The sequence below is a fragment of the Meles meles genome, chromosome 4 (genome assembly GCF_922984935.1).
Source record: "Meles meles chromosome 4, mMelMel3.1 paternal haplotype, whole genome shotgun sequence".
NCBI lineage: Eukaryota > Metazoa > Chordata > Mammalia > Carnivora > Mustelidae > Meles > Meles meles.
The window spans coordinates 161026044-161052902 of NC_060069.1; the positions used below are offsets into that span (position 1 = coordinate 161026044).

The 26859-nt window shown below is 61.4% G+C and overlaps 1 protein-coding gene across 3 annotated transcripts; it reads right to left on the reverse strand.

Moving 5' to 3' along the window:
• Positions 1 to 571: 571 nt before the first annotated feature.
• RIPK4 (receptor interacting serine/threonine kinase 4) lies at positions 572 to 26341 on the reverse strand. 3 transcript variants are annotated; one of them, XM_046002638.1, is made up of 8 exons: positions 26116 to 26341; positions 16098 to 16389; positions 11188 to 11336; positions 9385 to 9434; positions 7029 to 7187; positions 6153 to 6256; positions 4581 to 4842; positions 572 to 2839 (listed from the first exon to the last, which is right to left on the reverse strand). In XM_046002638.1, exons 1-8 carry the CDS (start codon positions 26295 to 26297, stop codon positions 1680 to 1682), a joined length of 2358 nt encoding a protein of 785 aa, XP_045858594.1. In that variant the 5' UTR covers positions 26298 to 26341; the 3' UTR covers positions 572 to 1679. The 3 variants fall into 3 exon arrangements, with proteins under 3 accessions (XP_045858594.1, XP_045858596.1, XP_045858595.1); XM_046002640.1 differs by lacking the exon at positions 26116 to 26341 and adding an exon at positions 25642 to 26045; XM_046002639.1 differs by lacking the exon at positions 26116 to 26341 and adding an exon at positions 25634 to 26045.
• Between the last annotated feature and the right edge of the window lie 518 nt (positions 26342 to 26859).

Genomic DNA, 26859 nt, shown 5'->3' on the forward strand with positions numbered 1-26859 from the left:
GGATGGATGCATGGACGGGCAAGTCAATGGGTTCATGTATGGGTAAACGGGCAGGTGAACGGATGGGTGGATGGGTAGGCAGGACAATGGATGGATGGATGGAGAAACAGGTGCATGGGTGGGTGAGCAGGGGATGAGAAAGGGAAGAGAATGATGGGGCTAATGAGGGAAACAGAAATGGATGGGACTCCAGGTGTCAAGTACCACCAGAGTTCTATGTATCTAACTTTCCTGTAATTTGAAACTATTTCAAAACGTAAGTTTGGCAAACAAAAATAAGAATTGTAAACACTTATAAAGACACAAAACACTGGCATGAGGAGCTTCCTCTGCTAAGGTCAGAGCATCTCTCTGCTGGGTCACCCATGAGGATGGGCCTAGCTAAGGACGCAGGAAGCCTGGGGCCACCCTCCCCCTCCCGTCACAGGTTGATTCAGTGCACCCAGACTACCCTTCTAGAAGGTCGTCTCCAACCACAGGACTGCCCGAAATCTCTGGTTTTCAGAGATCAGATGATTCGCGCTCTTTTATAAGAGGAAGAAATCTCGGGAACACCAGAACAATTAGAAGACTGTTTCGTTTTATTGCCAAACGGTGTGTGGTCCGCACTTGCTACATCCCACCGTAGCGCACCGTCGTGAAAGCGTGAGGCGTACTAAAACACAGCCCGCTCTAGGCAGAGCGGATATTTCCCGTCACGGAAAAGTATTCCGCGCACAGGTTCACATTAACACACACGGCACGTTAACATCCATCCGTACTGCATCCCAGGCCACGGGGTGCGTCTGCGCGCAGGGCCACGTCCCGCAGCCAACCTCTGGGCTTCTGACCAGAGAGCCAAGGCTCCGGCACAGCTTAGGTGGTTGTCCGGCAGCTCCCATGCCCCATGAGGCCCCAAGACGGTAGCAGTCCACACACACCGCCACCACACCAGACATCAGCAAGCCAGTGGCCCATCTAGCTGGTCACCCTGGCGGTGGTCCCAAGCCAAAATAGCAGCGCTCTAGGTGACCCGCAATAAGCAAGGGCAAATCGCACCATCAGGGCACGTGTGTGGCCACCCACGAGGACCAACATGCTTGGATACAAAAGAGTAGGTCACGTGACCGTTGACTCGCATTTTAAAAACAAACCTTACTGATTACTTTACATCCTTCACGGACCAGACAGCCCGAGGACGTGAGCGTTTTTAACAAGTTTAAGGCGATAGTTATACTGTGTCCACTTCTTGAACACAGTCTGTAAGACGAGGATTCCACTAAAACTTCCTGAAACAGGCTTTGTTGCCTGCCGCGGGGTCTGTGGATCCAAGAGACAGCTCCTCCCGCACCTGCTCCCGGCCACGGCTCGGCCACCCCAGGGCCCCCGCAGGGAGCAAGGAGCACAGAGAAATGATTCCGACCCATCGTCCGTCTGACGGCGGGCACGCGATCGGGGGAGGGGTCAACAGCCCAGCGTGCTCCAGCCAACCGCCCTCAGAGGGGGACACGCCCGAGCGGATGTCCCTCGCGAACCCGGAGTCGGCAGCCGCCTGCCTCTCGCCGGCCCTCCCGGTCAGGGCTCCGCCGGGCCAATGACGTGGCGGGCGGCACCGACTGGCACAACGTCCTTCCATCCCTACAGTGAACACGGCAGTGGGACAGGAAGCCCACGGGGGCCCTGGCGTCCAGGGCGGCGGGCTAGGTCTTGCTCCGCCGGAGGAGCGTGGCAGCAGGGCCGCGGCCGCCCTGGAACTTGAGGCTCTGCAGGTTGACCAGCGCGCCGTGCTTCAGCAGCGTCTCCACCGTCTTGGCGTGTCTGCCCTGGGCGGCCAGGTGCAGCGCGCTCAGCCCCTGCGCGTCGGCCAGGTTGAGCACGTCGGCGCGGAGCAGCTCCTCCACCACCTCCGCGTGCCCGGCGGCGGCGGCCAGGTGCAGCGCCGTCTGGTGGCGGGGCCCCCGGGCCCGCACGTCCGCCTTCTCCTCCACGAGCAGCTTCACGGTGGCCAGGTGCCCGTGCCGGGAGGCCAGGTGCAGGGCGGTACAGCCCTCCGCCGTGGCCGCCTCCTTGTCGGCCCCCCGGTGCAGGAGCAGCCGGGCAGTGCTGGTATGGCCCGTCTCCGCGGCGACGTGCAGGGGCGTCTGCGACAGCACGCTGCAGACGTGGACGTCGGAGTGCAGGTCGATGAGGACGCGGGCCACACGGTAGTGGCCTCGCTGGGCGGCCAGGTGCAGCGGCGTCCTCCCGTCCAGCGTCTGCGCGTTCACGCTCACGCCCGGCTGCCTGGCCAGCAGCTTGACGATGGGCAGGTGGCCCTGCCAGGCGGCGTAGTGCAGCGGCACCCAGGCGTCCTTCCCTGGCAGACTCACGTCGACGCCTCGGCGCAGCAGGATGCGCACGATGCTCTCCTGGCCGTGCTGGCAGGCCACGTGCATGGGCGTCCGGCCCTCACAGTCCACCTCGTGGACGGACGCGTGCTTCTCCAGCAGCAGCCGAGTGCTGCACTCGTCCCCGTTCTGGGCCGCGAAGTGCAGCGCCGTCCACTGGTCCTCGTCCGCGGCGTTGACGCTGATCTTCCGTGCCAGCAGGAGCTCCACGACCCCGCGCACCCTCTTCTCCACGGCCACGTGCAGCGGGGTGGAGCCCTTCCTGTTGGTCAGGTTGGGGTTGGCGTTACTGAGCAGAAGCCACTTGACACACTCCTCCTGCCCGGCCTCCACGGCCAGGTGCAGCAGGCTGGCGCCGCCGTCCAGCACCAGGTCCACGTCCTGGGGCTGCAGGATCTTCATCAGCCTGCTGGTGTCCCCGTTCACGATGGCATCCACCAGCTTCCTCTTCTGGACGTCGGTCGTGCCGAGATCTGCGGGGAGAGAGGGGCGAGGCTCAGGCCACCAGCCACTCCCGGGGCCTGGCTGGTGCCCGGATGTGGCTCCCGGGTCACCGTGCGGCTGGACTCACTCAAGAGCCCGCGGGGCCGTGTCACTAGGTTTCAGATGCAGCAGGAAGGCACATTTGCAAAGTGAAAGTCGCGCTACCGCCCTATAGGGTCGTCGCCAGGTAAGGATGCAAGCCTCCGCCTGTGTGTGCTCAGAAGCGGCCACGATCGCTACGCTTCCTTCATTCGGAAGAGAAAAGAGAAAGAAAGGCACAGGCCAGGCCAGCACCCCGAGCCTACTGGACAGCTGACAGCTCCGAGGCCAGGGGCACCCTTCCCAGGCCGTCCGCGGCTCCCCGGCCCGGTCTCACCCAGGAGACATCGGAAGGTTTCCTGAAATAACCCTTCAAGGACTGAGTCCTCCCCTTCCAGAAGGACCATTATTCACGATGAAAACGTTAGTCCTACTAGTGTCTGCGTTCTCATCACTGCAGAGCAAGATCCGCTCCCTCCCCTCTCTCCAGGGGACCAGCAGGGGACGGGGGTTGGTGGGACGACGTACAGGGTAGAATTCAAGAAAATACAGCCCACGCAGTCCGCCCAGTCTGGACTAGCGTCTCGGCACCGGCTCCAGAGCCCAGCCAGGAACGGATCCTCCGAGAGCATCGGACCCAGAGAGAGCTCTAGGACCCGTTTCCCCGCCAAGACGGGGAGTCTCTTGCCTGTTCAGTCCATCACCCAGTCAAGCTGTGTGGCTAGGCCTTGCCCACAGATGTGTCTCTGTAAGGCTTTTCCTCAACCCAAAATGCCGTCTTTTGCCCCGGAGTCCACTCTAAAAATCCCAGGAGGCTCCCGGCATGCGGGAAAAGCCCTTCCTTCAGGGAAGGCCCTGATCCGCCGAGAGAAACTGACTTCCCCTCCTGCCGGGCTCCACACCCTCCCCACGGCCCCCCACCCAGCACTTGGCCGCCCCACACCACTGTCCCCTGACCGCGACCATCCATATTTGCCTGGTGGGACCGCAGCACCCTGACAGCAGGACAGAACTGCGTCTTCCCCCTCCCTATGTGGGAGGAGCCAGCCCCTGCGTCCAGGGACCGGCATTTGGGCCAGAGGCAGGGAAAAACCCCCTTCTGAAGGAAAACCCATCAGAACTAACATAAAAATATAAGATGACCTAACCGGGAAGGACCCTATCCCAACAGGTAGTATAGGACGGGACCAACATGTTAACCACTCTAGGAGCAACTCACCCATTTTAACGCATGGTTAAAATGAACAGGGGCTCACAAATAAGAAAGTAAAGGGGTTTCAGGAAAAGGGGAAGCAAAGCTGCCCTCTGCGAGAGAGAGCTCTCCCGTGTGGGGTCTCATTCCTCCGCTGGCCTCACTTGAGGTTCTGCAAAGCCAAGGTCAGACCCTACACCTGGGGTTGGCCCAGGTGAGACCTCCTGCACAGCCCAGGGGACAGCCCGCTCCCTCTACTCTGAAGTGACAGCCCGCAGAGCCGCTCGGCCCGCCGCTCACAGCACGGCTCTCCGGATTTGCGCTCGGCGAGCTAGCTGCGGGCTGACGCCCCCGACAATCGGTTACGCATACAGACGCGGACAGCGGCTGCAGAAGCTGGTGCCCAAGCTTTCAGCGGCACACGGGCTCCGACACACACCGCCTGCCCGCGGCCCCATCACTCTGCGTGTCACTTCCCAGGAAACGGGGTCCTCGCTTACCGCCCGCTGAAGGCTCCCGCTCAAACGACAAGGACAGAGACCCTCTGGAGGAGAAGGCCGAGTCGACGGAAGACACCCCGGACAGCCTCTTGCCGCTGCTGGCCGACGGCAGCCGGGACTCGGAGCAGCTGCGGCTGAGTTCCTCCGGGCCGTCGAGGGTCTGAGAGGTGCCCGAGTCCAGCTGGGACAGGAGCTCAGAGAGGCTGTAGTCGCTGTCGAAGGTCGGCGCCGACGCTCGCTTGAGAGGCGTGCACACAGGCTTCTGCGAACCAGGCAGAGGGGGTGGATGAGAGCCACCCAGGACACAGGCCGTGCCGCCGAAGAGGGAAGGGGCACTGGGTCCCCGGGCAGCCACATAGGGCGCTCTGCCCGTGGCCACGTGCACAGCCGCGGGGAAGCCTGAGGACCGTGCGCGGGGCCCGCCAGGCGCAGACATACACTGCGAGCACAGACAGACCGGACGGACACAGGAAGCCCGTCCGGCTAGGCAGGGCGTGATGCGCAGGCAGCGTGGGAAGCCTGAGTGCTGGGCCGTGCCCACCTGGCCGGCCAGCATGGGTAAGAAAGGAAGGACCCGGGACAGGGGCTGGGAGCCCCTCACTGCCAACCACCCGTGTCCCCTCCTCCAAACCCTGTGAGTGGGGCTGGGGGGTGGCGTGGGGGCAAGCACATGGGGCGGGCCCGCCTCCAGCAACAACAGGGCCAATCTAGTCCACGTGCACCAACGGGGCCTTTTTGAGGGTGCCCCTACCGGGCATCCAAAAAGGCAGATTTCTGGGGAGGGATTAAGCCCAAGGGCAGCTTCCGACCTCTCCCGTTCAAGCCCACCGGTCCCTGGCCCTCCCTCTCCTTGGGACCCGCAGATCCACTCTGACCCGCTGGCTCAGTGCACCCTCGAGCTGGGGGCCTTGTTCTTCCTTATCAGTGGCAAGGTCGCCGCCCCCAGGCACCTTTGCTCCCCAACCTCACACACACGCCCCTTTATGTTGAGACAAGGGCACGCCTTGAACACTTGCTTATCTCCGGGCCTTACACGGACAGCCTGGCCTGTACCGCCCGACACCAGATAACCCATCAGGCTTCCCCCGACACGTCTCCCACGGCCTCCCCACCGCGGGGCCCAGGAGCCCTAACCTTTACAGTCGGCATCGCACCTCGCTCAACCCACGCGGCTCTCCAGGAACAAGCCAGTTCCGAGCAGCAGACACAAGGGGGCCAGAGTTCCAAGCCAGGGGGCAGAGACATCAGAGCCCAGACCCCCTACCCCAATGGGGCCTCCACGGGCCTTCTGCTCCCCGGCTCAAAGAGCATCCGGCCAGTAGCCCTCCAATGTCAAGAGCGGGCCCACACTGTCCACTCTGAGCCGCAGACAGGAGGTGGGGGCGGGAGCAGCTCGGCAGGAATGGCACCCAGGGCCGCCAGGCCGGGGTGACCCACCTGAGACCCGCCGTCCTGCTCCCGAACGTGGGACCCCAGGTGCCAGGTGAGCTGGGGGGCCAGTCCAGGCTGGCAGGGGAGCCTGCAGAAAGGAGGGGGGGCCCTGAGAAAGGAAATCCAGGAAGGGGCCATTACCGGGCTCTCGGGCTCCAGGGACTGCTTCGTGTCCAGACCCCGGGCCGGCTCCTTCACGGCCCCGTCCGGCTTCTCACACAGCTCCTCGGTTTCACACGTGATTTCTGTTGGGGAGAAAAGAAAACCGGGCGTGTCACATGACAACGGCTTCCACATTCACTACAGAAACATGTGACCTCGGGCGGGGACAGAATGGGCAACAGCGGGGGCATGGCACCCCAGGGGGCTGGCCGGCACCCCAGCTTCCCAGGCCGTTGGCCTGGCGGACCTCCGTAGCTAGCCCCCGCAGCCTCTGCATGGGCCCCTCTGGGGTCTCCCATTAGCCATCACTAGCAGGGTCTGCCAGATGCCAAGCAGGGCCCACGGCGTTCCAGGTTCCCAGGAAGGCTTGCCCGGCGGAGCCCTGTCCAGCAGCCCACATGCCCACAAAGGCCAGGGCAGCCAAAGCCTGGCAGGTGAGGCCCCTATCCTCCCCCAGTGTGTTCCCAATGTAACCACCAACCCGAATTACGTAAGAATCACCTTCCTACCGTGAAACATACACCCATTCCAGGGGCACGAGACCCCAGGAAAAAGGCAATGCAAGCTCCAGGTGAGCGGTCTCACCAGTCCCCTAAGACGCACCACCAAACCTGAACTTGCAGCACCGAGCGCAGGCCCCTCCGGGCAGCAAGCCGGCCGCGGGCCGGAGCCGGGGTGGACGGCCACGACCGTCCCCCTGCCAGACGCCCTGACCCGGCCCCAGGTGCTGCAGGGCCCCGGGCCAGTGGCCAGCCTGTCCGCGCACCTGTCTGCTCCCCTCCCGCCCATCTCCTCCCTCCCTGGACCCCCACACGGCCGTCAAGGGCAGGTCCCGGGGAGCCCCTGGGCACTCACCCTGGAAGGTGGGCCGCTCGCGGGGGTCCCCGTGCCAGCACCTCTCCATGAGGCGCAGGAGGGCCCTGCAGGCCCGCGGCCGGGCTCTGCACACGGGCGGCAGCTCCGGGCGGTGGCCCTTCACCACTTTCACCATGATGTGCAGAATGTTCTTCTCGTCTGCAAAGGAGAAGCGGGCAAGTCAGGGCAGCTCCCAGGCCGGGGGCCGGGGGCTTCCCCTTCAGGAGGAGGGACAAGCGTCACCCACGCCATCCGCCGTCCCCACGATGGCGCCTGGAGGCCACTTCATTTCCTTTGCAAAGCACAGAGCGCTCGCAACTCCTCGCATTCCAGCGCATGTCTGCGCTCCCCCTTCCAGGTTTCAGAAGCTCCCCACGATGCTCCAGATGGAACCAGGGCCCGTATCCCAGCGAACATCTGCCTGGGCATCCAACTCAAAGGAAAACGGGGTTCAAAGAAGAAAACCATCTGACGAGACAAGTTCCAAAGTGGCCCGTGCATGCCAAAGAGAGGCAGCGTTCGCAAGCCATGAAGTCACGTGGTCCAGCCTCCGTATGAACCCGGGTCTCCCTGTGATGATGCAACACCCTTCCTAAACTCTGATTTCTACGCCAAGGCGCAGGCCCCGGGGGCCCCGTGCAGGGAGCCGGCCACAGCAATACTGGCCAGGACACCTGGCCTCCTCCAAGCATGCTCGGGTCTGGGGAGTGTGAACGGGGGCCTTTCTCCGCAGTCCATCACATGGGGCCCACCTGTCCTCGTCTGCAACCTTCCTGAGCACAGCAGACTCGTCACTAGCACCATCCCCTTTTGGTCACACACCAGGGAGCCCAAGGTGACCCTCGGTGAGCCAGACTTTTTTCTCTGCTCAGCCTAAAATCACAACGCCCATCAGACAGGACCCCAAGCTCCCTGTTCCCAGCACCCCCCTGCCCCCCCCCCAACAGTTCCCAGCACACCTGCGGTGGGGAGCTCTGCCCAGGCAGCAGACGCGTGTCGGCAGGTGTGGAAAATTGGCCCCAAGTCCCCGCCGCCGGCCGGGGTCCCACTCCGGCCCTCGGGGCCGCCTTCCCGTTAAAACTTGTACAACAGCTCTCTCCAGCAGTTACACGTTATTTCCGCGACGCACCCGCCAAACCCCAGCAGGGCCTCCGGATAAAACCAAAGTGAGCACCTGGAAGACTTTCTGCTGCCAAACGGATGGAAAGTTCCAGAAACACCTTTCACTCTCATAATGAACTCTCCTACGTCCCAAGCAATAAAGCACACAGGCCCAGGATAGCGTCTGTCAGACAGTCACCGGCCAGGGGCGCACCGCCAGACCACACGAACTCGGACACCGCCGCCACGGAGGAGGAGGGGCAGGGAGGCAGACAACAACAGGGGCACAAAGCCACACGAGGACGGGACTCCCGGACCTGGGGGCCCCACACTGACGCTGCTCTGAATTTCCAGATCTTTTTCGTCCAATTGTAAAGTGGCATGAATGACCCACGTACACCCGTAGAGGAAAACGATCAGGGTAAAAAGTCCTCGGGTTTTCTAATGCGTCAAGGCACAAGCCCCTGGAGGACAGATATCGGAGCGGCTGCCTGAAGGGGGACGAGATGTCGCAGCCCTCAAGGGGGACGTCAGGGACCTGGGTGGGCCCATCGGTGCCCAATCCCCCCAGCCGCCCTGGAGACCATCGCCCCGCAGTGGCTGCGCCTCACACCACTCGATGACACGCTTACGTGTATTCTGCCACGTTTCAATCAAAGAGAGAAGTGGCTGGAAATATCCACAGCTGGCAAATCCAGAGAGACAGAAGGCCGCTGGGCAGTCGTCAGGGGCTGGGGGATGGGGGTGTGTGGCCTGTGGCCTGGACTGGGGGGGGGTCCCTTCAGGAGGGTGAGAATGTTCTGGTTCTAGGCTGTGGGGGCGTCTATGCAGCAGCAAACGCACCTGATGCCCCCGAATCAGAGGCTTTAAAGGGACAACAGGCTGTTTACGTCACGTGTGTCACGTCGCGTGAAACGCGCGCGCGGAGGAGCGAGCTCGTACAACAGAACCCGCCGAACAGAGCCCTTCGGGTGGCCGCCTTCTCCGCCCGCGAACCGCGCTGTGACTGCGCTCGTCTCCACACAGAGGCCTGCAGCACGGGCCGTGGGGCTCTGCAGGACATGGTGGGTGGGACGGACCAGCACCCCATGGTGCCTCCAGGACAGTCCCGCCGGCCTCAGGGCCCAGAGCCAGCCCCCATCCCCGTGGAGCGCGGGTCGCAGGCACAGCGTCAACGAGACGGGACCACACACAGCGCGCCCTCCGCGGTCCCGGGACAGACGGAGGCACGGCCCCCAGAGCCAAGCCCACTCACCTGCGAAGGGCTTCTTCTGCGTCAGCACACCCCAGATCACGATGGCGAAGCTGGAAGGGAAACCGGCCAGGTCATTCTCTGCGGGCCGGAGGCTCGCCCACGCGGCAACGGGCCAGAAGGAAAGCGCTCCAGAGCCTTCAAGAGCGAGGCCGTGGGAGAGACGAGGGGGAGAAGGGACACCCAGACGTTTTCCACAGGCTCCTGAAATGGGGGCTCTCCCCACGGAGCCCGTTGGGGTGGTGGCTCCGACGTCAGATGCTGCCTGACGGACACACGTGGCCTCCTGCGGCCCCAACAGCGTGCGCAGGGAGGTGCGAAAGGAAAGGAAAGCCGCCCTGCGGCTGGACAGTCAGCTCCGGGGGAGAAGGGCCCATGTCTGCTTAGCTGCCCTCCGTCTTCCGGCGGGCACCGGGCTCAAGGTGCTGATGCCAGCTCTGGACGGGGCGAGGAGCCTGCTCGCTGAGACGTCACACGGGGCTGGGCAGAGCGGGGAACACGAGAGCTGGGCCAGCTGACCTTGCTGGAGCCCTTTCTTGGTTGGTGGAAATCATATCCACACTCACTCACTCTCTGTATACAAACACAGTGTACAAAATTACCCTGACTTGGGGCGCCTGGGTGGCTCAGTGGGTTAAAGCCTCTGCCTTCGGCTCATAACCTCAGAGGTCTGGGATCGAGCCCCGCATCAGGCTCTCTGCTCAGCGGGGAGCCTGCTTCCTCCTCTCTCTCTGCCTGTCTCTCTACTTGTGATCTCTGTCAAATAAATAAATAAAATCTTTAAAAAAAAATTACTCTTGACTGTACCCCCCAAAAAGCACAATCTAATACATTAAAAATTAAGTAAATAAATAAAACAAGGAGCTCAGACACTGAGCTAGCACCGTGCCCTGAGTGGAGAGCGGCTACCAACAGAGAAGCCCAGAATTCTCCACTGAGAAGTAACCGAAGTTTCCAAGTTCAAAAGTTGAAACGCTCGCCTCCAAAACAAACACCGAACCTTATCGTCCCCAAACTCTGCAAGCTGGGACAGGCCCCCACCATGCCACCGACAGCAGGCGGACAGCTCAGATCCGGCAGAGCACGCACCGGGGTGACAGTCAAACCAGTCTGCCAGGACCCCAGGTGCGGGCCACGTCCCAAAGGCAAAGCTTCGTGCAAAGCTTCAGACTCAGGGTCACAGTCACACGTGGAAGCCCCAGGCTGAGGGGCTTGGGCACGCCTTCCCTCCCTACTCCCCTCCCTCTTTTCTCCTCCAACAGGTCTGGGTGAGTAAGACCTTTGCAATTTGGCAAAGGCAGGCACCCACAGCGTGGGGATTATGCTCAAGGACCTCAATCCCACGGACGCTGGTTTGTGGACAACCCCAGCATGCCTGCGCTCCTCTGTCAAAGCTAAGTGACATTAGAAATATAAGCTGCTGGGCCAGAGGGGCCCAGGTAGGAGCCCACGTCCCCGCACGTGGAGACACACGGGGCACCGAGGGCAGCCGGCTCCTTCAGCAGACCGGCTAGAGGAACCCACACTTCACGAGGACGCCAGCGCTCTCCCAGTGTGGGAGCCTGTCTGGCTGCTCGTGGTCTCTACCTGGCACCAAGCGGGAGCGTTCCCCACCCCTGCTGGCAGCACTCGCAGGGGACAGACAGCACTGTCGCACGTCCAGGGTGGCCCCCAGCTAAGAACCCCGAACCCTCTGCCTGGGACTGACCCTCGGATCTGACTGCAGCTCCCGGGGAAGCCGGCACGCGGGGCCCGAGGAATCGAGGTGCAGAGCCCCGTGGGGTCGCTCGCACCTCTGTGACGCACCTGTACACGTCGTGCTTGGTGTCGAAGAGCCGGCTCTTCTCCCGGATGCGCTCCGGAGGGAGGTAGGCGATGGTGCCGAACAGGCCGTCCATGCTGAGGTCGTGGGAGTGGGACAGCCCGTTGCACTTGGCCAGCCCAAAATCGGAAATCTGCAACACAGCGAGGAGACGGCGCTCAGAGAGCTCCACGGGCTCCCCGGGGAGGCACTGGGGTTCTCCCAGCCCCTCCCCTCTGCAGGGCCACAGGGCTCCGTCCCACACTGCTGTGTCGGCGCACTCGGGAGCCTGCAGTGGAGCAACGGCCTCCGGCTCCTCCAGGGACGGCACAGCCGGCTTTGGAGGAACCGCGACCCGGCCACTGGGAGCTTGACACGCAGGGAAGAGATTACGCTTAAGGAAAGAATTCGCAGAGACAGAACTCACAGAGATGACAATCCTACACCTGCCACCGGGCGCGGCAGAGTCGGCCTAAAGGAGAAGAGCGACCCTCTGGGTTGTCGGGGTTTCAGATGACGTGTGGGAGCAAGGCTGGGCGCTGAGGCCGCGAATCACGCGGCAGCCGCCGGTCATGCCGCAGCCGGGCCGGGGAGGCGGGCAGGCCGCAGCACGATCTTTAAAGGGAACTGGGCCTTCAGACGCCCTTTAACGCAAACAAAACACACACCATGCAGCCTCGAGGAGGCATTCTGCCCTCCACCCGGAACGGCGTGTGATCAGCAGACACTGGCTGTCGCTTTCCCCAAACGCAGGGCATCCACATAAAAGGTGGGACGCGCCTCTCCTCCGGGTGCGGGAACCACCCCCCGAAGGAGCGCCCGGACCCCCTCCACGCAGGCCCCACAGCTCCGCCTTCTCCTCTCCTTTGGGACAAGGTGTCCAGAGAGCTCAGGAAGCTCGGGAGACCCCACGGTGAGAGGGAAGGTGTCACCGGCTCCCCGCAGCTCGGGCCCCGCGTGCATACGTCGGGACCCTTGGACGCCAGCTGAAGCTCTGTGCGTGGGCTCGGGTCACACTCCCCGACACAAAGGGACTGGGGATCCACACGGGAAACTGCCCCTTTGTGGTCTCTTCCAAGGCTTACGAACTGTTGTGACGCCTTCTACTGAACTCCTAGGGCCCCGCCGCAAACACGCAGAGGGATGGAGAGGGAATGCGGCTGAGCTGGGCCTGACTTCAGGGCTCACATGCCCTGGAGGGGAGCCCACGGGGTGGCATCAGCACCGCCGAACACAGGGAGAATGTATCCCCCATCACCGGGTCCTGCAAGGGCGCTGGGACCATATCAGCAGGGAGCAGCTGGACAGAATGGGAACGGGCCGGCGCCCAGCTGGACGGCGTAGGGCCATGCCAGGAGGGTCAGCCTGGCTGCTGCTGGGCCCCCAGCTGCTTGCTGCCCATGTCGGCCTTCCAGAAACTCCCGCCCACCGCCCTGACCTGCATGTGCACAGAGCTGCTCAGGGCCGAGACAGAGCCGGCCCGGGACCTCTCCAAGTCCACGTTGCGGGTGTCTCAGTTCGAACTCTCAGCCGCTTCTACCTTTCAAGTTCGGAAGTGGAGACCCACGGGGGTCCGGGGTCTGACCCCGTGTCTCCCACCCTGCTCAAGGCCTTGCCCTTCGTGTCTGCATTCCTGCTGTCCACCTCAGAATGTCCTTGGTGTAAGAAAATAAGCATAAATTTCACATAAAAGCTACAACAAAAGCTGCAACAAAATGCAGATCAGAAGTCTGAATTCTCTCCCCTGACCCTCCGCGCCTCCTCCCCGACCGGGTATCTCCTCGCCCCCTTCCTGCCCTGTCCTGCCCAGGGCCTGTCTGTCCTGATCCTGGACACTGGGGCCCAGGCCATCCCAGTGTCTATCGTGTATACAGCAGGTGCCCTATAATTTGCAAACAGTTTCACGTGCAGCACACCCGCCTCAGTACTGCTTAGTACAGGCCCCCAGGACGTGGCCCTGCTCCTTCGGGGGCCCAGCTGGACGAGACCAAGGAAGGGCTTGGTGAGGGCTGTGCTGGCTTACGGCGCCCACAGGGGCACAGGACCCTCAGGGCCCCCTGCATACGGTCTGGCCTGGGCCGACTGGGCCAGAGAAGCCTGCGGTTTTAAACTAAACCATTTCATGGGCCGCCTGGCCAGCTGAGCGGGTGCGGCACGGGACCCTGGATCTCCACCATGAGTTCAAGCCCCACACTGGGTGTGGAACCTGTTTTAAAACGAGAGAAAATACAGTAACAAAAAACGAAGCTTTTTCTTTTCAGCTTGAGATGGGCTTGCTCCCCTGGTATCTCACGCAGTTCACACCAACGCGAACGCTAAATGAACATGAAGTCTCTGGGCCGCACTCTGCAAAGGAGGCGCTTGCTCCGAAACCGTGACCTCCAGCCACCCCTGCTGTGTACAGAAAGGCAGTCCTGAGGGGCCCAAGGGGAGGAGGGAGGCTGACGACTTGATCTCATTTCGGGATTCCAGATTCAAGTCTTATCATCCAGACAATCCCAGACCACAGGCCGCCCCGAAATCTGGGGGCCGTCCCTCCATACAGAAGCTCAGACACTTCCCTCCACACCGCACCTCGGGGACTCGGGAAACGTGTGATCCCAATGCGTCATCTGTCTGTGGGGCTGAGTGGTGGTCCCAGAAGAGCAGCCCCCTGGCCCCGGGGCCTTCCGGGCTGGTGGGGGAGGGGCCAGCTTCAGTCACCCCCAGCTCCTTGGGACCCATTGGGTTCGAGGAGCTTCGCCCGTTTCCTGAAACGGCCACCAGCGCCAGGCTGCTCGGCCGGCGTGCAGGTGAGAGAGAGAAAATCGTGTTCAAACAGAGGAAGCTGGCGGCCGACACAGGACAACCTACCAGGAACGCAAGCCCCAGCGCCCGGCGCGGAGAACGGCGCTCGTTTCCCTACGGAGCAAGCATTAAGTGCGCACCATGCACCCAGCACCTGAGACGCGCCCTGGACGGAGGTCGGCACCCCGGGGGCAAACAGGACTGTCTGGCCGCTCATGCCCACGGCGCCCTCACCGAGCGCGTCCGCGGGCCAGGCGCTGAGCTGTCAGCCCACCATCGCCTCTGACCCCCACTACAACACAGAGGGGGACCCCACCCCAGGGGACAGCTGGGGGTGGGGACTGCACCCCTAGGATCTGCTTCCCTGGGAGCACCCAGCAGCCCCTCCCCAATCTAACTTAGCCTCCTGCTAAGAAACCTAGAATTTTCCATGACCTTTCTGCCTGCGCCCCCGCCTCCTGCAGCAGAAGTCTGATCCTCTCTGCAGACCCCGAACCCCACCCCAGTAGCACCCTCGCCCCCAGCTGGAGTCCCCTGAGTAACTCCTCCCCCACCCGGTGGGCGGCCTGTGGGGCCCCTGCCGCTGGGACCTGTCGGGCCCTCGTGTGACACCGCTGTGCCCCGCGCTCGGTTTGCGTGAACCTCGTACAGGCACAGACCCCGCGGCTACTGCCGCTGATCATCGACAGCGGCCGAACCCCTGAGCCGCAGCTTAGCAGGACCCGGGCCCCCGCCAGGGCACCTGGCCAGCGGGAGGGACCTCTGGCTCACCCCACGGTCTGCCACGGCCTCCTCGGGCTCACATGTACGCAAGCCCGAGGTCGAAAGCGGTGCTCTTCCCTGGGTGCCCAGAGGACCGCGCGCTCCCCGAAGCAGCCCTGTGATGTCGGTGGGGGCAGAAGGTCCCGCGGGAAGCCAGCACGCTGGCCGGAAGGAAACAGGGCTCCAGCAAAGCCCGGGAACCGCCGTGGCACCGGTTCGCACCCGACCGCTTGATACCAGGAGGGCACCTGCACCTGCCCGCTACCGTCTGATTTCCAGGCGACACCCATTCAAGGGACAGCTTGCAGTGGACAGCGGTCTCCCCGTCGGCCTCGGTGCACAGAGCTGGGGCCTGGGGAGCCGCAGGAGCAGGCCACCCGGTCCCGCCCCTCCTTCCAACAGAGCCCGGGGCAGGGTCAGACTGCACTCAGTTCCTCTGAGCCCTCAGGCCAGCACGGGAAGGGGTCCTGTGAGTGCGGGGCGACCGGGCAGGGAGAGCAAGTGTCTGCAGGTGAGTGTCTTCCCGGAACGGTTGCCACGGGGAACAGAATGGGACTCAGGCCGCGGCTCTTGGCTCCCTCTCGCGCGCTCCCGGGCCCGTGTAGGGAAAGCACGGCGGCGAGCGCATCCCGCAGACAGGCACACAGCGCCGGGCCTCCCAAGCGAGCCAGCGTCACCCCGCGGAGAAGACGCATGATGCATGTCCACCCTGGTGTCCACAACAGGACCCCGGCCATGGAGGCCCTGCAGAGGACAGCCTGAGTCAAAGAACACAAACCCGACAACATTACGAAGTGCAATTCCAGATGGCCAGTACCTGGTTTTAGCTCTACGATTCCTCATGCTCTGTTTCATCAACTTACTCCAAAAAACAAAAACCAGGAGCAGACCTCAGGGGCCTGGCGTCATAAGGACAGAATGAGCCCCCTTCGGAGCTCTTTCTGTGGAGCCTCCGCTTCCGAACACCCCCATATCCCACCACCACCGTCCCGGAGACCACGGAAGGGGGTGCAGCCATCACCACGGAGCCTGTGGGCCCACGGAGCCAGCCCACCCACGGCCCACCCAGGGGCGGACTCCTAGCCGATTTCAGTAAGACCCGCATCGGCAACCCCGGAAGCCCTTTTTTCCAGGGTGCCCAGAATTCACGCTCCTGCTCCAGGATCTAGGGGAGCGACCCGGGTGCAGAAGGGTCCATTTCCCCTGCTATGCATTCTGAGGGGCTTACAGTGCCCACGACAAGAGGGGGGTCACTGGAGTCCTGCTGGCGGAGGTCTTTGCTTTGAGGGCCCTCCGAGCGCTGCGCCCTCTCCGCCCTTAACACCCCGGTCGCGGGGGCCTGTCCGCGGTGCCAGGCGCGTCCTACCTTGACGTGGTAGTGGGCGTCCAGCAAGATGTTGGCGGGCTTGAGGTCCAGGTGCAGGAGGGGCGGGGCCATGCAGTGCAGGAAGTTCATGCCCACGGCCGTCTCGTGGATGATGCGGAAGCGCAGATCCCACGGCAGCGGCTCGGACGCCAGCAGCTTCTCCAATGAGCCCATCTCCATGTACTCCATGACCAGGCCCACGGGCTCCTGGCATATGCCGTACACGGGCAGGATGTAGCGGAACTTGGCCATCTCCATCTTCTTGGCTTCTTCCAGAAGCTCCCCACGCTCCCTGAAAAAGTCGAAGACGTGAGACGTGCATGGGGCTCCCCCAGCCACTGACACAAAGCACCACGGCCCAGAGGCCACCAGCTCCACGGGTGGAGAAAATGACCCACACGCACGTCGCGTGATCCCATTTGGGGCCTCCCAAGGTCACACGTCTATAGCTATCCAGGCACTTCTGTGCACTGGGGGGGACAGTAACGCTAATTATCATCCGAAAACCCAGGGGTCACCAAGCGAGGCGGCCAAGGCTGGCGATCCCGTCTCCTGGGATGACGGAAAAGAAGTTTCCTTGAGACAATGCATCCGTCCCAAGACCGCCAGTCACTTGTGAAGCCCAACACTCCGTCTGGCCCAGGGGCCCCTGAATCCAACCCCACACTCACGTCAGCGGCATGTCAGCCGGCGAAGCCACCTTCTCCTAAAACTTTCGTTTTAGTTGTAGTAAAATATATGCAATGGAGTTTTTATCTTAACCACTTGATCTCAGCCAAGTGCACAGTTGGAAGGCATCACGTACACTCACGGGCTGTGCAACCATGACCACTCTCCACACCCAAACCTCGTTCATCGGCCCAAAAAGAACTCCGTGTCCGTTCAACAGGAGCCCCGTCCTGCGGGCCCCACTCGCCCCGGGCGACCTCCTGCCCGGACGGACTCGTCTACGCATCTCACGGAAGTGCCGTCCCACGGCGTCTGTCCTCCTGTCACTCAGCGTCTCAGCACAACGTGCCTGCGCGTCAGCTGTGCCGCAGTGTGCGCCCAAGCCCCCTTCCTTTTCAGGGCTGAATAATGTTCCACTGCGGGAGCACGTCACCCTCACGTACCCACTCGCCTGACGGTGGACACGCAGGTGGTTTCCCGCATCAGGTTACCGTGACTAAAGCTGTACGTTGCACTCGCTGGTGCACAAGTATCCGTTTGCGTCCCTGTTTCCAAGCCTTTGGGCCCCACACCCAGGAGCAGGACGGCTGGGCCATCTATGTCGAACCTTTTCAGGAACCCCAAGCACTGCGCACAGCCTGCCCTCGGTTCTGATGGGAAGACAGTCTCCCCCGTCCAAGCCACACGGCCATGACTGCTTTCCCACTCGCGGCGCGGGCCGGCGGCTGTGGGTGCAGAGCTCCAGACGTTTGCTCCCGGGCCCCCCCCAGTGTGTCGGCCCCGGGTCCAAGGTCACACCTGGTGCGGCCGCGGACTCACAGCCTGGAGTCCCCGTATCCTGGTCTGTGTCAGCAAAACGGGGCAAACGTCCCAGGGTGCACGCAGGAGAAAGGGCTGAATCACAGGAGGCGGCTTGGTCACGTGCCATTGAGGTCAGCGGTGGTCAAAATGGGGCTCCGTCAAACGCACCCAGAAAGCTGGCTGAGCCGAGGCCGCCCAGCCCCCGGGTGCTGGGGCAGGATCTCAGCCCCTCTGCCCACACACCCCTCCGCTGCGGCCGGGTCTCATGAGCGTCCGCCCAGAAGCTGTACAGCGGGTGTCACGGGGAGAGGGTCCCTGAGTGTCGATCAGGGGTGCTCGCGTACCGGCAGCTCTGCCTCCTGCCCAGGGACACGGAACAAGGTCTGGGACATCTTGGGTGTCACGGCTCAGGGCTGCCACTGGCATCCAGTGGGCAGGAGCCAGAGACGCTGCTCGGCGTCCCACAGTGCGTAAGAGAGCTCCCAACGCAAAGTCATCCAGCCCCAAACAAGAACCGCGCCAAGCCTGAGAGCCCTCGGTACAGGCCCAGCTTCAGGGCGCCTCGGCCAACTTTAAAATCAACCACCCAGGGGCGCCTGGGTGGCTCAGTGGGTTGGGCCTCTGCCTTCGGCTCAGGTCATGATCCCAGGGTCCTGGGATCGAGCCCCGCGTCGGGCTCTCTGCTCAGCGGGGAGCCTGCTTTCCTTCCTCTCTCTGCCTGCTTGTGATCTCTGTCTGTCAAATAAATAAATAAAATCTTAAAAAATTAAAAAAAAAAATCAACCACCCAGACTGGAACTGCCCCCGTAAGCACCCCCGGCATTCACTCTAACTTCACTGCTTCCCCGGGTAGCTCATACTCAGCACGGAAGCCACTACACTCCGCAGGGACCGGGGCGTCTTCTTGACACGTGGCGCTGGGGAAACCGAGGAACACACACAGAACAGTGACGCGGTGCCCCGGTATCACCACTCACGGAGATCGACCCAATGCGGGTCAAAGCCGAAAAGCAAGGCCGGCCACGGTGAAATTAGCAGAAAACATTAGGAAGCTCATTAATATCTGTCCTGGCAGTGAGCTTTTGGACATGATACCCACAGCAAAGCACAACAGCAAAAAGTCAACCAATGGGACTGCATCCAACTCAGAAGCTTCTGCGCAGCCAAAGAAACAAGGAACAAAATGAAGGCCTCCAGGATGGGAGAAAATCCTGCAAACCACCTAATGGATAGGAAGTTAATATCCACGATAGATAGCAATAAACTCAACTTAATTAAGGGGAAAAACTGTGATTTAAAAATGGGAAAAAGAACTAAACAGACATTTGTCCAAAAAGGACATCACAACGGCCAGCAGGCCCATGGGAAGATGACGGGTATCGCTAACCATCAGCAAAGTGTGACTCAAACCCGCAGCGAGCTAGGCCTCACACCCGTCAGGAGGCCTCACGTCACAGACGTGGAGGAAAGGGGAGTCCTTACACACTCCTTACACACTCCTGGTGGGAATGCACATTGACTCGACTGCTGCGGACAAGATGAAGGTTCCTCCAAAGAGTTCGAACAGAACTGTTAATGTACTGAAAAGAAGGGCCATCTGTACCCCAATGTTTATAGCAGCAATGGCCACGGTCGCCAAACTGTGGAAGGAACCAAGATGCCCTTCAACGGATGAATGGATAAGGACGATGTCATCCATATACACGATGGAGTATTATGCCTCCATCAGAAAGGATGAATACCCAACTTTTGTAGCAACATGGACGGGACTGGAAGAGATTATGCTGAGTGAAATAAGTCAAGCAGAGAGAGTCAATTATCAGATGGTTTTACTCACTTGTGGAGCATAAGGAATAACACAGAGGACATGGGGAGATGGAGAGGAGAAGGGAGTTGAGGGAAATTGGAAGGGGAGATGAACCATGAGAGACTGTGGACTCTGAAAAACAGTCAGGGTTTTGAAGGGGAGGGAGTGGGGGGTTGGCTGAGCCTGGTGGTGGGTATTGTGGAGGGCACGTATTGCATGGAGCACTGGGTGTGGTGCAAAAACAATGAATTCTGTTACACTGAAATGAAATTAAATTAAAAAAAAAAAAACAGAATTGTCACACGAGGCCTCTGGGAAGGGACCCAAAGGCAATGAAAACGAATTTCCACAAGAGATCTGCACACCCACGTTCATCACAGCATTATTCACAACAGCCACGATGCAGAAACAACCCAAACGCCATCAGTGAACGACGGTGTTTAAGGGTACAGACTTGTCACGAGTGTGAAAACAGCCACATACAGGTGAACAAACACAGTCTATTGCACACAGACAGTAAGTATGTAATATGGTAAATATCTCCGCTCGAGCTATGCGAATGTATCAATGTATCCATGTTACACGGTCTTCACCTTAAATTTACACAATGTCAAACGCACCTGATTAAAAGAAGCAAATCTGTTTGTCCTGGACAATGGGTCGCAGGTATGTGCTGGGGAACATGCTTTCTAATCAGCTCCTAAAGGAATGGTCCCGAACCACATGCCAGACGTGTCCTCTTGTATCTTGGGAACTGAGCGGGTCCAGCACTGGCACACGGCCACGCATGCAGCAGGCCAGGGTGACCTCAGGGACGCCCCCAAAGTGCAGGTTCCAGCACAAGCAGCCCAGAACCCGCCGCAAGGGCTCTTCCAGGGCCCGGACGCACCTGGTCCTGCTGCCCTCCCCACTTGCCCTCGTGTGCCAGCCCGATGGAGAGTCCCACACTGTCCTGACCCAGTGAGGCCACATCGGATGGACCTCCTCTCTGAGACTATGAGCTACCAGGTATCGCACACTTAGGAAAACCCTTCCCAGGGAGGAGGGCCCGCCTGTGAGAAGGAAGATCACACGCCAAAGACAGCAGCACCCAAGGTCCACCTGCCCTGAGCACCTGCACTCACCATGGTCACCGCAGCTCTGGGCAGAGAGAGAGAGAACTGGGCAGGAGACCTGACGACTGATGGGTATGGAGGGGAGAGATAGCGAGGATGCCCTCGATCTCTACTGGGGGTCCATGGGGGGGACCCTCACCGATGCTGGGGGAGCATCCCGGAGAAGGTGGAGAATCTGGTTTGGAACACACTCAAGGAGCAAAGAATCCCAGTGGCCGTAGGAACCAGGGACCCACAGATCGGGAATGGAGAGATCACTGTAGCACAGAACTGAGTTTAGCACAGCTCGCTTGCGCAGCGCGCTGTTAAATGGCCGATGAACGGAAAGCCGGATGCCCACAGGAGTGCAATGCTGCCTATAGCGGGGCGGGGGGGGGGGGGTCCTGTGCAGGGTTGAAGAGCTGCTTGCACCCTCCTGAGGAAACTCAGAAGGTCCACCAGCCCCTCACAGACAGAGGCAGACCCCAACCCTGCCCCGGGCTTGGCAGGTATCAAGGAGGGAGCGGCTGGGCGCCGGCATCAAGCACCGAGGAAAGGCTGGTCATTTAAAGAGAGAGCAAAGCGATACCCCTGGGCCCATCTCTTCCGTCGTCCTTCTCCTGGGAAGACCTAGTTACCTGCACTGAACGGGACAACCACCGCTCCCGGCGCTCACTCCTCCCACTGCCCACCACTACGACCAGCACTCACAGCCGGCGGCTGCCCGCAGACGTAACACCAGCAGCCGCTTCTGTTTCCCAGTTGGTTAGGAATCAGCGTTCCAACTTGTCTGATCCTATTGCTTTTGTTTTCTTCTAATGCAGCTGGCTTGCCACCCCTCCCCTCCCACTGTGTGTCTGTGGGGCCCCGCGTCCTTGTGTCCTGCCCAGAGACCCACCTGCCGTGGGAAAGCAGTGCGGGGTACCCCTCCCGGCCCACAGGCTGCGGGAGCCCATAGCTCGGGTGTTACCGGCTGGACAGTGACCAGGGAGGGTCACTGCCCATGCGGGGCATCCAGAGATGGGCCCTCCAAGCCTGACTGATAACCAATCAGATTCTGAGAACAAAGTCGGCACACTGAGGTGGAATTTCTCATTACCTGAAGCTCTGGGCTACTTTGCAAATAAAGGGTTTTCTTCCCTTTGCCCCAAGGGCACAGCACCTAAAACCAGGGTGACTTCTGATCCCTTGCTGAGCTCATCAGTGGTGGAACAGCCCCACTGGCAACACGCCACTCACCCCCCCCCAGCAAGTGCGGCTCCCCTGGCCCCAGGCCCTTTGCACCCGACCCGACCCAACGTGACTTGGTTCAAAAACTCAGAAAGGAAAAAAAACAAAAAACAAAAAACAAAACAAAACAACTCAGAAAGGGCCCCCCTCTGCCTCCCCACCACCACCCCCCCGTGCTAGTCTGCTCCCAAATGCCGTTGGCAGCTATGTGTCCTGAGAGCCCTGTGCCCTCTTGGGAAGAATGCTAGGCAGGCTTTGCACAACCAACCACTTGTGTAAGGACATTTCACTGGGGAAAACCAGCCAGCCTGGAAAACGGTCTTCTGGCAACTCTGGCAGAATGCCCTGGAGCACAGTGGACCCCACCAGTCACCACAGCTCCCTGGGGCAAGGAAGGGGGTCCCAGGACTACCTCGGGGAGGTCTCGGGGGACACGGAGAGGAGATGCTTCACACAGGCCTGGGGAGAGGGGTTGACCTGGGCCCCCAAAGCACTAGATTGTTCAGAAGGGGTGGGCACAACAATTTTGGGACCCCCACCTGGCCCAAATCCAAAGGACCCCACCCCTCAGCCTTTCTTTAAGTGCCGGAGGGACCCCCCCCACACACACACGCACACACCTACGACCCCACAGGAGGCATCTGCAATTCAATGAGCCTGGAATGAGGCCTCGCCGGGAGCCACCCAGCGGTACTGAAAGTGCTCCCGGAGCAGAAAGAAACCACCAACCACCGACTGTTTCGTTGTCAACAGCAATTATTTATTTTCCTATACTCCCCTGCAACTGTGTCTCTGGCTCAGGCAGACGACAGAGAAGAAACTACAGACCCAGGGCTCCCGGAGGACCCCAGCGCACAGAGCTCCAGCCCCCGCCTCCGCCATGGGTCACAGGTCGCGGTCCGCGTGACCAAACCCCTCTCTTTGCTGTTAGGAGTCAAGCTCGCGGCCACCGAATCCAATGACCTCCGTCTTAGTCAAAGCACCCTAAAAGTCGTGACGCGCCTACAGAGTATCTAAAATGGGGCAGGACGGGGTCACGTTTCTCTCCGGGGACCGTTTCAAAAGCAGCTCCTTCTGGGGCATCTGGGGCAGGCTCATGAATTCTGATTCCCAGCGAGAACGGACAAAGCATCCCCGCGCCTGGCACCTCCTCTCTTGGTCCCAGATGGAAAGATCTCTGAGCGTTAACAGGACCGAGGTGGGAAGGTTCCACTTATCCCGTGCTCCTTCTCAACAGCACTTACGGTAATTCAATTTTTTGCTCGCTTTGGGCTGGCCGAAGCTGCTCGTTCTCTCCCTCCTGGGGAGGGCAGGGGGCGAAGGAAATACCAGAAATTCATCAGACAGACCGTTTCTAGAAGACACTTTCTAAGACGCTGTGGGCTCTCCTCACCGCTGGCTCAGAAATTCCAAAGAGGCCAATGGTGAGGGACACCACGGGTTCCCTCTCTGGACGGATTCAGGTGGAAAAGGGGGAAAGAATGGGGTGAAACGGCGGTGGCTGAGGCGCAGGGCAATGCGGGGTGGGGGGAGTCGGATGTGGTGAAGGGGGACGAGGCACCAAGAGCTCCTGGGAGGGGGACCCAGGAACCAGCTTTGGGAACGGCAGCGGAGAAGAGTTTAATCCGTGCAGCCTCCCGGCCTCCTCATCTCGCAGCCATCCCAGTGCGCTCCCACGAGGGTTCCCACACTGCTATTTTTAAACCCGACAAGAAACGGGCTTGTCAGATTGTCAGCTCTGTAGCTGCAAACGTGGGGTTTGCTCAGGCTCGTCCGGACTAGCCCGGGCCCGGGGGCCTGGGACGCAGTGGCTGTGGGCCTGGGCTCTGTTATTCAGGGCTTCCTCCTAGCCCAGGGGGGAGGGGCGGCAGCCTCAGGAATGGGGCCTTTGGGGTCACTCCTGTTGCTGAAATGGAAACACGCCCAACCCTACACTCCACCCTGGCCCTTGTGACCCCCCCCCCCCCGTCAGGGTTCACCAGAGAGGCCGCTCTTCTCCCCAAAGCCACCAGACCTGCCCATAAGGAGTGGGGAACGCAGATCGATCCCTGAAATCCCTGAAGACCCCCTTGGAAGCTCCCTGGGCAGGGGCTTCTCTGCCCCCGACCGGTCTGGGGTTGGGCAGCCCCTGTCCCCCCTACTCCGGGCACACAAGCCGGAGGCAGCTGGCTGCTCTGAGGGGTGGCAGGATCTGGGGATCCCAAGCAGGGGCTGTTCCCAGAATCCCACAAAGATCCTCTTTCCCATTTCAGGGAACATCTTGCAAACGGCGGGTCAGGGAGAGCACCAATTTGGCAAGACAGGTAGCAAAACCACACTGCGAGGTCTAGCTGGAAGCCTGCGGGCCTGCAGTTGCCACCAGGCCGTGTTGGGCTACTGGGCAGCCGGCCCCTTCCTACCGAGCACCTGGAGCCGAGCACCGTCAGCCATCGGCCGACGGAGCCGGCTTCTCCAAGAGCAGAGAAATCAGCCACCGCGGCACACGCAGAACTCCAGCCTGCGCTGCCGGGCCGGCCAAGTGTAAGACGTGAACCTCTTCCTGTTGGGTGATGCTGACCTCGGCCTGGCCGCCCAGGACATGCCAGCACCTGCCTGCTTGGGGCAGGGCAGGAAAGGCTTCCAGTTAAAGGACAAAACACTTTTCACGCAGGCTACGCAACATCCTCAGTGATTTGCCGCGCGTGGAGAAACCCTATCTCCGTCGGGGCCAACCAAGAAACAAGGGCCCGGTGGCTGGAAATCACAGAGTCAGGGGATGCGGGAGGAGGCGTCAGCCTGGGGACGAGCCTGCCCACTTTGCTTGCTCTGACACAGGACACTGGCATGACAAATGTTGCTGATGAAGAAAGCTCACTTTGACCCAAAGACTCCACCCGACACCTGTCGCCAAGACCCAAAAAAAGCTGCGGGGGCCAGGGTCTTGCCTTTCCGAATCCAAGCACTAGCTGGTATTCCAAGCAGTTTGGATTTTATCAAAATAACCACAGCGCCCCTCCCGGCCTGCGAAGTTACCAGGATCTGGTGGGGGAGGGGAGGGGAGGGCTTACACAGCATCTCCCCATTGTTGGTGCTATTTTTATGACACCTGCCACCACTCGGCAGAAGTTTCCAAGAAACGCTGGTTGAAACGCTTAGAGCGAGGAGCCTCCAAGAGCAGTACGGTCTCCTCTCCTAGACCCGGAAGAAAACATGAGGCGGGGAGCACACGGGGCTGAGGGCACAGCAATCCTTCTACCCTAGGCCTGGGGACTCAGACAGCCCCTGCGAAGGGCATCGCCCCCATCCCACCTCCCAGCAGCCAAGGATTACAAACCAGGCGTTTGAGACAGCAGAGGCTACGTGGGGTTTAAAACGAGCTGTTTTCCCTAGTCTGTGTGTCCGGGACTGACTTTGTCAGGGAGATCTCCACACAGAATACAAACACAACTTTCGTGCAGAACGAAAACTTTCACTACATGATCTTTTAAATGTGTCCAACCGAAGCTTACCTATAAACTCCTCAAATGCACATGGAAAGTAGCTTCTCGACACCCCCCTCTCCCACCACCCCCCCAAAACGATGCACAGATCACCATCCAGCGACTGTGTTTAACTGGGGTGGCCCTGCGTCCTTCCCAATCGTCATCAACTTGAACACCCCTGTTGGGCAGGGACAGGCAGTTTCCATCCTGGCTTTTGGACTGGAGCGTGGGGGTTGGGGGGTTTGCAAGGAGGGAGGGAGCTCTGATCCGGCCACAAAGCAGGTCAGTGTAAAGACCCCTTCCCAGAGGATGGGTGTAGAAATAAAGTCGCTAAAACTAGAGTGTGCCTCGAGTAAGTGCTGCGGGAAACACGACCTCCAGGGCCACCTGCCGGACCCCAAGGCCAAGCCCGAGCCCCGCAGCCCCGAGGAAGCCTGGCCAAGCCAAGCCAGTACTTCCGACCTAAATAATTACCGTCTTACACCAATTTGTGCTCCAGCGTAAATTACTAAGTGAGGCGAACGGAGTGCAGCTAACTCACAAAGCCCGGATCCCACACGGCAATTTCTCTAAGCCCGGCGCAGACCGCAGCGCCCAGGCGGGTCCCGGGCGGGCCGGACGCGCCTCCGAGGGGCGCGGGTCCAACGCCCCGAAAATCCGAGGCTTCCCGCAGAGCCAGGGAGCGCCCCCGGGCGCCTCACAGCGCTTCCACCCAACGCGGCCCCCCGCAGTGCCCCGGAGGAGCCGCAGCGGCGCCCGGAGCGCGCAACGGGACGGTGGAGCTCGCCACCCGGCCTCCGCGCCCCTCGGGCGGGCGGGCGGCGCGGACACCGCCGGGGCTCACGGCCTCGCCCGGCGCCGGCCGCTCCCTCCCGAGTGCTCCGGCGGCGACCCGGGCGGCCGGCAGAGCCCCGCACCCCGGCGCCCGCCCCAGCGCCCCCGCCCGGGCGGCTGACCTGTCGTCGACGTGCAGGCTGGGCGGGCACTTGAGCGCGAGCCAAGTCTTCCAGTGGACGTGGCGCACCTTGTACACCTGCCCGAAGCCGCCCGAGCCGACCTTCTCCCAGCCCGCGAACTCGCCCGCGTCGAACGTGCGCAGCAGACCCAGGGCCCACGGGCTCCCGCCGCCGCCCGCCATCGCGCGCGTCTGGCCGCCACCCCGCGCCGCCGCGGCCGCCCCGGCCGCCCAGGTGCCCAGGTGTGCGCCCCGCCCGCTGACGTCACTTCCGCCGCCGCCGGCCCCGCCCCCCGTCCCGGGGCGCCGAGGCCCTGCAGACCCACGGAGGCGAGTGCGGGGTCACCGCGTCCTCCGCCGCGCGCGCCTGCCGGCCCGAGTGCGTGGGTGCGGGCGCTTCGATCCGACTCGATCCGCTTTTCCGCGCCGCCGTAGGAAGCCCGCGACTCTGCAGGTTTCCCAGGTTTTCCCGGTGCTGCCGCTCGGCAGCCTTTTGCCAAAAAAGGACAAAGGGATCCAACGACCGGGGGGTGGGCTTTCGCGCAAACCGCGGATCTCAGGCAGACTTGCCCCCTTTTACGTGTCCTCGTTGGCGGCAGGAAGGTCTGTACAACGTTATCACGCGTGTGAGCTCGTGTGTCTACCACTGCTGTCCAGATCTAGAGCAAACCACCACGGAAGGACCCCCGCGCCCCTTTTTAGAACCGAACCCCCAAACCGTGCCCGCCACGAGTCTCACCTCTAT